The sequence below is a fragment of the Thalia democratica genome, chromosome 9 (assembly GCF_965202585.1).
Source record: "Thalia democratica chromosome 9, ktThaDemo2.hap1.1, whole genome shotgun sequence".
NCBI lineage: Eukaryota > Metazoa > Chordata > Thaliacea > Salpida > Salpidae > Thalia > Thalia democratica.
The window spans coordinates 22206179-22218102 of record NC_139173.1 but is presented as its reverse complement, the minus strand read 5'-3'; the positions used below and the strand labels follow the sequence as shown (position 1 = coordinate 22218102).

Sequence of the window (11924 nt, the reverse complement as noted above, 5' to 3'; positions counted from 1 at the left end):
TCTAAAAACAGAAAATAACATACAGATAATATATACAGTTTATTGAACGATAATAAAACACCTGTTGCACGAACAAACATTTTGGTTATCGAGTCGTACAGCACTTGGATAACTTTTAATGACTTGTCCAGGACATAAGATTCATTTATGAAAAAAAAAAGAATTTTAGTTATGTACTGCTCAAAATAAAACTACAAACACTGTATGACGCAATACTTACATTCGAAAACAATACAGCTTTAAAGTTAATAAAGTAGAGTAAACATGGCTGACAATAGAAAATGTTCTGCACCAAGCACTTCGAAACAAACTGAATCCGAAGAACAAGTTGAACGGTTTGTTCAAAGTCAACTTTCAAAAGCAGGAATAAAATCAGTTTCAACTAATAAGGACAAGTTAGTTATTTTATACACAAATATTAAAATACTTTAATGAAAATCCGAATAAATAATAGTAAATTTCACAGAAATGTCGTCAATAATTTTGTAATTTCTAATGGAAGTATGCATATTGGTGGAACTCATGCATCCAACAATTCTAAAATCTTAAATAAAAGTGAAGTAGGAAATGCACTTTGTGAGTGTTACTTGTATAAACTTAACTATATAAAAATTTCTTATTTTGTTTACAATATAATCTTTTAAGTATTAAATATAATTTTTTTAAGACTTTTTTGAATAATACTAATTGATTATTTATTTCTTCAAATAATATTTACTTAAAACTTAAAATAAGAAATAAATTTTTTGAGCATTTTTTTGATAATTTTTTTTTTTTAGAAGACTAAAGTTTAAGTTTTTTTTTTCTTCCAACTCTTTTTTTCTCATACAAAAAAAGTAGTTTTCACATTTTTCAAAGCATTATATGCTTTTAAAATATTTTTAAAGCAAAAAGTTTACCAAATGTATGAAACTTTTGGAAAGCAACTTTGTTCTTTTACTTTATTATAAAGTTTTGTAAATCCATTAAATTTTTTTTTATGCAATGTATCATTCAATTATATTTTCTATTAAACTTGTTTAAAAAATTGTTTTATTAAAATTTTCAAGTATCTTTTTAGGATTGTTTTTTCGCGTACTTAGTTTTAAATCTAACTTAGTAGAAAACTTTGTAAGTAAAATTTAATAAAAAAATAAAAGATCAAAGAATAGCAGAACTAGAAATATCGGAAAAAAAACTACAAATGGAATTAAAGTTTTATAAAGATCGACAAGAAAATACATTGAAAGCTAGGAATAATAAAAGTTTATTTAGTTTGAAAGTTAAACAAATTAACAGTAAAAACCTTAAAATTAATTTTTAGGTTTAAGTAAAAATATAAATTTATGTTATACACATATTTGTCTTATATTTGTGTTATATATATAAATAGTTTGTATTAGTTTTGAAAAGTCATATTGAAAATTTGCCTCTTAAGCTAAAGTCATATTTAACATAAAATATTTTATGATATATATCTACTATTACCAACAATTTGAATGGTAATTTAGCTTGAAATTAATTAGTTTTTTTATAAAACACTATTGTAATTACAATCAATACTAGACCACTTCCAATCTAATTTTAAATAAAGTAAACAACAAAATTATAAATACAATATAATTTTTAAGTGCAACATATAAATAGTTTAAAAAAATCACTTTACTAGTATATTTAAAGCAAAACATTTGATAAGTTTTAAATTTATAAAAATTGTCAATACACTTATAATAAAGTTTAGTAATATATTTTGTCTTCTTAAAAAACACTTAAGTACACGTATACAGTTTTATTTATCATGAGTGAAACTAAAAATAAATGTTTAGTTAAAATAGGTTTTTTGGTTAAAGTTTTTCCTTTAATGTTAAGTTTTGTTTTTACGTTAACAGTTTTTTTTTTTTAAATAACTAAAACAAGTTTCGGTAAAGAATATCGAATAAACTAAAGTTAGTTTAAAAAGAAGGATCATTTAACGATATTAAAAATTATAACAATCAGATAAACAAAAAAAAACAGTTCAATATTTATGGTAAAAATAAAATAAAAAACAACAGATGTCATGTTGTTCGGAGGTTCTAACAACGTAAACTCTTGCTTCTTATTTTCCCCTTCAACTCAACAATGGACAAGACTTCCAGATCTTCCGACTAAAAGAATTCATCACAATACTTCAAAAGTAAAGAACAGTGTTTTCCTAGTTGGAGGTGATGACAGCAATACAATAGAACAATACGACGTTTCATCGAAATCATTCAAAATAGTCGCCACGATGAAAACAAATCCAACATTTTTTGGACTATGTTTGTATGATGAGGAGTCGTTGTTAATTGCTGGTGGTTTTGATAGGAATAAATGTGGTGTAACTAACGGTTGCTTTTTATTTAACACAAGCTCCAAAAAGTTTAAAAATCTGCCAAGTATGAATATTAAGAGAAGCGGTAGTGTTCTAGTGAATGTAGAGGGTATAGTGTACGCGATCGGCGGATGGAACAGTGAAGACAGATTTTTGAATTCAACAGAAGAGTTTCACTCATCAACTAGAAAATGGAAAACATCAGAATTTAAACTTAAAATTGCAAGAGGACGTCACCAAGCTGTTGCCCACAAACACTTCATCTATGTGTTCGGGGGGGAACTTGATGGTGGACGATTGGTGAGAACACCGACGATTGAGAAAATTGACACGGTGACAAAACGTGTCGAAATTATTCCTACCCAGCTTCGTGTGGCGAGAAGTAGTTTTGCAGTTGCGAAAGTTGGTGAAAAATTACAAATACTTGGCGGCTGGACTGGATCTAATGCAATAGACAGCGTTGAAATTTTCGACTTGAACACTGAACAAATAGAACAAGGTGTAAAAATGCCGTTTTCAAACTCTCATTTTACTGCTTGTGTTTTATGACTTTGTTTTTCGCCTACCTATGGTTTTTGTATTTTACGACAACAAAAAAAACGAATTAATAGTTTTTTGTTTTGATTTAGTGATTTTAAAAAACATTTTACAAACTTATTTATACTACTTGTTATATGTTTTTGTTTGCTTTATTTAGTCTTAGTTGTTTCAGATTAGTTAATTACTCAGAGACATTTAAACACAAAAAAAATGATATAAACATTTTAAAACAAAAATTTACAAATTAACACAATCTTTATATTTTTCAGATTTATATACAAATATTATAGTTTAAAAAGTCTACCAAGTTTGGGCATGGAGATGCCATGGACTACTGAGCAAATCATCATTGTACTTGAGGTTTTTTGGCAGAAAACAATTCGCATAACTCAATCACCCTTTCAAAACGGCTTTAGATGTCTTCGATGCCCAAGTTGTACAAGGACCTAAAATTCAAAAGTAAACAAGTTCAGAATCCCATAGGATACTTCATGAAGATGCATATTGAAAATCACACTCTGGGCGACCGAAGTCATCGTCGAGAATTTGGATTGGCGCTCTGTAGTTGCAATTTTGTAAAAGTACCCAACTTGATATTTTTTCACTGACAGCGCTAAGGAGTTGATTTCGAGTAAGTTTTTTGAGCTTGAATAAATAAAGTATTTTCTGTTGTATGAACTGAAGCATTTTGGTTTTTTCAAAGCACGTTCTTTATGTAGATGAAATTTTATAAAAGTACAGTAAAACCGCGGAACATGTTTAAAATCAGTGATAAATTTTATTTTCACCCCGTATTCTAGAGTTTTAAAAATAATAAATAATTGGATAAAAGCTTAAAAAATTAATTCATAGTAATATTTAAAAACTTTTTTTCGTTTTATTTTTACTTTAGCTATATAGCTTAACATAGATTTATTTAACTTTAGTTAAACAGTTTTGTTTTTATTGCTTAGCTCAAAAAGTTGTTTATTGTTTTAAAATATAAATTTTTACTATTACGTGTAATACTTTAAACGTTGCATGTGCTATTTTTAATTACTAGTTAGCTGTTTTTATTTACAAGAACAATTTTAATTCTATGTAGTTGTTTTCACAATTGTATTGCTTTTTTATATTTTATTTTAATGTTTGCAAATCATTCGCCTAAAAATTTACTAATAAATACTTTTAAATTTTTTTGATCTTATTTTTCACAGCTTTTAACTAGCACATTAACCTTAATATTGTTAAAAGCAATTTTCTTTTTCCATATAGTTATTCTAATTAATCTAAGTCAAACATCTCAAAATTTCAGATTCCAAAAAAAAATATTTACTTCCAAATAACTTCATTCTGATAGTTTATTGCGATGATTTTTCGATTGACTGCTTACTTAAAATTTTCGTGGTAAATTATATTTTCTATTTGACCATATTTGGTGTCGAAACCACGTGACAAACATGTGAGTGCCGATTACGCGCGAAGCCATTTTGTTACATTAAATTTTTTTTGTATTTTTTCTAATAAAAAGCGCGGTTAAATCAAAATATTTTGTAGTATTTTCAATATTTTTTATTAATATAAATTTTTATTTGCCTGATAGGATCTGTTGCTGACCTTAGATTTAATAAAACTGTTTACAATTTTTGTAGAATTTTTATTTGTTATTTTGCAGTCGAGAAGCTTACGATAAAAACAACATTTATTTTGCACGATTGTATACAAGGTTCACTCTCAGTTTAAGTAGTATTTTTGTAAAAACATCTAACATCTTTCTCCTAAATGATTTGCCCTTTTGTTAAACTATACATATATTTCTATAAGCTAGTTTTCACATTTTGCAAATATTTTTACAATAATCTATCATGTAAATTAAGTTGAAAGTTAATAATTTTTCCGATTTTTTTTGCTGCATTTTTGAGCATCAAACTGACTATTTAGAGTGCTTAATATCGCCTTCTAGTGGTGAAAAACTTTAATATTTATTATGACGTCACATTAGAAACATCAGTTTGTAAATAAATAAAAACTAAAAAGATTCTTAATTAATTTATATAGTTTTAACTAAAGTTACTAAATATTTTGAGCGTGAACTATTGCTATGTACTAATAATAACTTTTTTACATGATTATTTTCTTTTTAAAACTTTTGTCTTTTTTATTCAAGCTGAATAAATAAAGTTCAATTAAATTATTTGATTAATATTATTAAAGTTGTATTTATTTTTTTATTGATGAATTGTTATAAAGAAGAATATTTTAATGAGTTTAAATTGAGTTTCTATTTTCTGATTTATAGATGTTGCAAACGTAAAAAGTTAAACAGCAAATACTTTTCTAAGTTTATTTTTACAAAAAACATTGATTTTAAGTTATCTACGCTTTTAAAAAAAAATTATTTAATTTTACGATATAAGAGTTATTGAAATAGATTTTACTTTCTAATAACTTTTATATCCATTCATTTTAATGATAGACTTTAAACTTCTGATTTGTTTTTTTTTAAGTATTACCGAAAGTTTTTTTTGCTTTTTGCTAATAAGTTTTTATTTGTCTGTTAAAATTACAAAACTGAATGTTATATTATATGTTTCAAAGAAGCTTAGTTTTTGTTTTTTAAAAGTTAGTTGTGAGCATTAGTTTTGAACTAGTATCTATACAAAATATAGAAGCATTTTATAACTATTTATTAGAATTAGAAGTTACTAGTTATATTGTTTACAATCAATTATACACCGAGTATATTAATGTATTTGAAAATTTTAAGAACCTATAAAGATTCACAACATACTTCTTATTAGTACTTAATACTATAACAAGTTTAAAGTAAATTAAATAAATTATAAAAACAAACTTAAAGTAAAATTTTCTTTTTTACTTATATAGTAATTGTGCAGTTTTTTGTTTATAACTTCTAAGAGGCACTAAACTTTAAACCTTCTTAAAATATTTTTGAAATATAATGTTCTCAAGAAATTAATAAACTAAATGCTATTAAAAGCAAAATAAAAAGTTTTTTCTTCAAAAATAACTAAATTTAAATACTGTTTTTACTTTAAATATTAAAGAATATAAATTAAGCGTTATATGAAATTATAAGTAAAAACTAGTTATAATAGAAAGTTAGGTTGTACTACTGAGTAAAATAATATTAAGGTAACACTACTAGTAATAAATAGATTAAGCTTCTTAAGGTAACCAAAACTTTAGTGGAAATTTTTTGATTTTTTAACTTGTTTTGCTTGTTTTGGTCTCTATGATTTATATAAGAAAAGTAAAATGTTTTTTTTAATACCTTTAACTTTAGTTTTTTTGTAAAAATGTTTACGCTTTATAACAGCTTGCCGTGGTAAATTACAACTAAGATTACACTAACAATTCTAAACCAAACGATTCAGAGTAAAAAATTAAAAGAACAATAAGTAAAAAAGAAATGATAAGAAAAAAAAACCGATCAATGACAAGGGTAACAAAGATAGTAAATTAAAAATACATACATAAAATTGTATTTTTTCAACTTTTATAGCTCCGTTCGAGTAAGTTAACACGCAGAAACGAGTTTTATATAAAGAAAGAGTACTGTGTAAATTTGGTGTTATTATAATAAAAAAGGAAAACAACAATAAAATTAAAGAAAAGGAAAATTTTGGGTTTGAACTTTGCGGTTAGAAATTGTGCGCAGGTGGGAACTGTTAGTGTACTCTTAATTGTAATTAATCACGAAAAACTACCAAAAATCTTAAAAAAATATATAAAAAAAACTAAAGTGAAAGGCATTAAAAAGTGTATCTCTGTTTTGAAAATTGCAATTTGTAAGTTTAAAGCAAAGCTAGTAAAAGTCATATCGTTTTGAATAAATTTACTTAATGTACCATTAGTAAAATTATTTTAGAGTGTCTTTATAGTCATCTGAAATATTTTTCAAAAGTTCTATAAATTTGAATTTAATATTCGAAAACAGTATTTCTAGAATTAGAGTCTGTTAAAGATGCAGGTTCATTAAAGTTTAAACAAACGTATAACAAATATTATAAATTAAAGTTATGAGTATTTCTAAGCGCTGTTTTATTTTGTAATTATACTAAGTTTGTTTAACTATCAACAAAGAGCACAATTTGTAATAAAAATCTAGGTAACTTTTGTAGAAGGACTTGTTAAACTAACATTTTCTTGCACAATGCCGAGATCTTCTAAATGTTAAAACACCTTTTTATTTCTCCTTTTTTCTTGCTTTCTTTCATTTTAGGAGTGTCTAAGCAATTTAGTTCGTTCGAAATCAAAACATATTCAACTCATCTCGACAAATCGTTAGACACTGTTATAGCAATTTTGTTACTAGCTCGTTAGGTTTTTTGTTGATTTCTTTTGAGGTAGTTTTTGTAGTATTAAACTTTTTTTTGATAATGTTAATTTTTAAGATTATCTATAAAATCTTTAGAACAGTTTTAATTTTAATTGGTTATTCTTTAATCAAAAGGTGTTAACAAGTTAAGTAAATTTGTTCAAGTTAGAAAATATTTTTTTTGTTAATATTTTTAAAAATGAGTAAAACATTTTCAGTTAAAAATAGCAGAGTTGTATTATTAATTTTGTTGTAGCAGCTCATAAAATAATTAACAACTTGTTATCTTCAGCAAAAAAACTTAAAACTTTAATAAATACAAATAAATAACAATAAAATAATAGTAAAAGATAAAATTAATACACCGTTTTAACCTCGAAGATTATTATTAAAAACGTAATTTGTAAATATTTTTTTTATGTATGTAACAGTTATAAAGTATAGTTACGAAATTATATTTTATTTTGCATATAATATATATAATAAAAGACTTGGAGTTTTAAAACTTTACAGCTTCGATTAAAATAAAATCCTAGTTATGTATATTACTTTACTTTGAAATTTTAAAATAAGCTGTAAACTTACTTTTTTAATTTTTAATTAATTACATTAATAAAATTTTCTTTTACTACAAAATAAACTTTAAAGGAACATTTTGAAAGTTTTAATTTTTTGTCCAAGACTTCGATATTTAAAATAATGTACTAGTATAGTTTTACTTTTTAAATTAAAAGTTGTTGTGAAATTTTTTATAGCAGTATTGCATATTGCTTTTATTTTAAACAAGAAAACATAAAATCAAAGTGTTTTTAACTTTTAATTTTACGCTTATTGAAACTGTAAATGTTTAAGCAGATAAAGTAAAGTAAACATGGCTGACAATAGAAAACGTTCTGCACCAATCACTTCGAAACAAGTTGAACCCGAAGAACAAAATGAATACGATGTAGAACGGTTTGTTCAAAGTGAACTTTCAAAAGTAGGAATAAAATCAGATTCAACTAATTTGGTTCAACTAACAGTTTGAATTTAAAATGTTAATTAAAGGACGTAACACATACCATTTAAGTTTTTTTAGAAACTGTTCTTATAAAAACGTATCAGCCTAAGATTTCCACAGAAACTAACATAACTATTTAACTGAAAAAACTTTTGGACGTTAATTTGAAACATTGATAGAAATTAATAGAACTAATAAAAAAACAAAGCATATAACAAAAGTATTCTAAGCTATTGATTTCTAGTTTTAGCAGATTTTGTCTAGCAGTACCCTTATTGCCCCTTTACCCTCCCCCTCTTGCTTCTTTGCAGCTTTTTGTATCCTTACTTGCTATGATAGCCCACAAGAGGACACATGGCCTACTTTGATAACCTGGTCTATACTTACAAGATAAAAGTGTATACTTGGGTTGAACTAATAATTTTATCCAAAACTACTTTTAAGCTGTTTTAAAAACCTGGTTATCTTAAACTAAAGCTTATTCTATTCGAAGCGGAGCGAAGCTTTCGAGGCATGGAAGCCTAAACCAATAACTCGCGAAGCGCACCTCTTTTTGCGAAGCAAAACCGAAAGAAAGCGATGCTTTTTGAGGTAGGAATTTTGTTAACGAATCTAAATTTGTTTAGAGTTGAATTACTATTTTTTTCATTTTTATAAAATTGTCCTATTTTAATGCTTAGTTTAAACAGCAGTTTTTTAAAACTTGCAGAATTTTCAAGAGTATTCGGAAAATTAAAAAATTTCTAACTTTTTGTAATATACTAATTATAATATTATTTATTTCCTTTATTCGGCTAGCACAAAAGCGCGCTCTGCGCGCGGTGTGCGATACTCTTAGCTATTTATTATAAACTATTAGTAGTTCATTTTGTTTTATAATAAAATGAATAGATATTTTAAGTTGTTTTTCTTCTTTTTAAAGTTTCTGTTTGAAACTAAATCTGTTCTTATGCTTAGTTTAAACAAGTGTTTTCACAAATTTTAAAAATTTTTTAATAATATTTGAAAATTAGTACAAAAATTAAAAATTTCAACTTTTTTGTAATATTTTTATTTATAATATTATTTATTTGCTTTTATTTGCTAGCACAAGAACGCGCTTTGCGCGCGGTGTGCGATACTTTTAGTTATTTGTTATAAACTATTTTCTTATTTAAGTAGTTCTTTTTGTTTTATAGCTTACTGAATACATATATTTTACTTGAAACCACTCTAAGAAAGTAATCCATATAAATTATTAACTTATTCTGTTATTGTCTATGTTAAACGAAGCTTGTGAACCAAATTTAAAATGCACAAAAAAAAGTTTACAAACTAAAAGTTGTTTTTTAAAACTATCTTTAAGTTTCGAATCAAGATCGATTTCTTAATTCGAAACTTAGAGATACTTTTAAATCTTTATAATAATCAGTTTAAAAAGACACATAATTAAAACATACTTAGTTAACTATTTTTAAACATATTTATTTAAGATTCATCAATTATAGGGTATTAAATTTCTTGAATGTTTAAACAACTTCTTCAAGGTTAGTCTTTTTAATTAAACTAACTAAATGTAAATAGAACCAAAAGTAGCTAAAAATATAGAGAAGTTATACATATTCTTACAACCTTCTAATACGGACTCTTGTTTACTGATTACATATCTAAGATTAAGTAGTTTAGAGTTAAAAAATTTAAAGTAAGATTAGGTTTAAATATGTGTTATGAGATCATGTACGCCTAGTATTTATGAAATTTTATTGTAGTTGAGCTACCTTAGTGTATTTATTTTATACAAGATTACACTTAATAAAGATAATAAGATGTAATGTATATTTTCAAATTAATTAATAAATTTACATGTAGCTTTTGAAATTTATGTTTATGTATGTTATACTTATTTACGTCTATTTTTAAATTTGTCTTTCATAACTTTCAAATAACGATAAATCTAATAAAACAAGCTAAATAAATGTTTAAAAACATCTATAATTATTCAATTATAATAAGTAATTTTAAAAAAACAAGAAGTAAATTTTGCATACTGTATAAAATGCTTTTTAGTAGTTTCTCTTAAATTAATACATTTGTTTGCTTAAAGAAACAAAAATTTAATCTAAAAACAATAAAGTAAAATAGTTTTGTCTATTTAAAATTTCTTTGCATTCAATAGTGTAAACAAAATTTTGTCAAACCAAAACATACTAAAAATTAAACAAGTAGTATTAGTTAAACTTTAGTTTAGAAATTTTTTAAAAAACATTTAGATTTAGTTTTATCCATGTTTTTAATGTAGTGTAGTCTAAAAGCTGACTGTGACAGTGAATAAAGTTGTTATAAAGTGTATTACTAATTTATGAAATAAGTTTAAGTTTGCATGTATAATAAATAAATAGTTAAAATTAACAAAACAAAAAATCAATTTACAACAACCAAACTGTCCTGGACAAGACGTTACATATAAGGTACTCAAGTGGTGCGCGACTCGATAACCGAAAGGTTTTTTCGTGCACCGGGTCTTTGGACCAAATATTTCGAGCGCTTTTTTTTTCGTTCAATAAACATTAATATAATGAAAACAGTTAAAATTTTAATTAAAACTAATTGTAAATTGTTTACTGTTTTAAGTTTAACTTTTGAAGATATATTTGTTTTATACATTATCAATCTCGAGACTATGACGTTTTCTTAAAAGAAACTTTGAGTTGTTGTTGTTTGCTTGATAATAATCAATCAGCATCTTGCATTGGATAGAAAATAGTAGTAAGTACCTTAGAACATTTTATTTTTCAAGTGACCTCGAAAGGATTAAAATAAGACTTAGAAAAATTTATTTCAAATATGTGTCAATAATCTAACCTTTCTTTCGTGAATATTTGATACCGTTAGTTTTAAGATAAAAGATGTATGATTAAAACATTAGAATATATTACAACAAACATAAATACACAAAATTATCATAATTTTTTTTTGACTTAATTATTAAGTTCAATATCTCTGAACAATGTCATATAACAAAGTTTTTTTGGATTTTACTTTTGAATTGTTTTTCTTTTAATATTAAGTAACTATTAGGAGAAAATAAATAAAAATTATTATCGATCAACAAAAACAAGTGAAAACTTTAATTTAAAATGTAATGAATATTTAGTATTAGGATCATTTTAGACCAGTATTTCCCTAATTCTTTTTATAATCACCCTGTTTTTTTTAGTAAAAAATATTCGTCCCTTCGTTACAACCCGCAGATTATCTAGTGTAAATTTAAACTACCCCTGAGAACTTAATTCTTTTTACTCTTTATTATAAATCCAAGAACATGTGTGAGTTAGTTGTCGCTACTGTACTAGTCATTTATTGGGAAAAATCGGAAACTCCCTGCCCTTTGATATTTATTATCACCCGACTTACTATTATATTTTTTTATACTCCATTTCTCTCCTTTTGTAACAAAATATGCATTTTGTTGTATTTTAAATGACCGCCAGGGGGCGTTAGACGATTTTATATCAAATTACACTATAAAACTTTAAAAATGTTTGTGATAATGCTCATTAGGCCCTAGCTTGCGCACTACGCGCAGTTCGATATGTTGTTCGTTATTTTTGTTTTTGGCTCAGTTAGCCATAAGATCGTGCAAAAAGCACACTAATTTTAAGAACTTAAGACACTGATTGAATTTAAGAACTTTGTTATGATTGTCATTTTATAAGAACTTTATCTTTATTTGCATGATTGTATTATATTGT

The 11924-nt window shown here is 25.0% G+C and overlaps 1 protein-coding gene across 1 annotated transcript; it reads left to right on the top strand.

The window, feature by feature from the left end:
• The first annotated feature begins 264 nt into the window (after nucleotides 1-264).
• On the top strand, nucleotides 265-2881 carry LOC145844921 (alpha-scruin-like). Its single transcript, XM_082952340.1, has 3 exons — nucleotides 265-395; nucleotides 467-576; nucleotides 2034-2881. The coding sequence occupies exons 1-3, from the start codon at nucleotides 265-267 to the stop codon at nucleotides 2879-2881; spliced, it is 1089 nt and encodes a 362-aa protein (XP_082808466.1).
• The last annotated feature ends 9043 nt before the right edge of the window (nucleotides 2882-11924 follow it).

Excerpts from the sequence above, each read along its gene's own strand:
- LOC145844921 (XM_082952340.1), top strand. The coding sequence starts at position 265 with ATGGCTGACAATAGAAAATGTTCTGCACCAAGCACTTCGAAACAAACT. Across the intron at positions 396-466 it reads GTTTCAACTAATAAGGACAA|AAATGTCGTCAATAATTTTG; the intron begins GTTAGTTATTTT and ends TAAATTTCACAG. Across the intron at positions 577-2,033 it reads TGAAGTAGGAAATGCACTTT|ATGTCATGTTGTTCGGAGGT; the intron begins GTGAGTGTTACT and ends AAAAAACAACAG.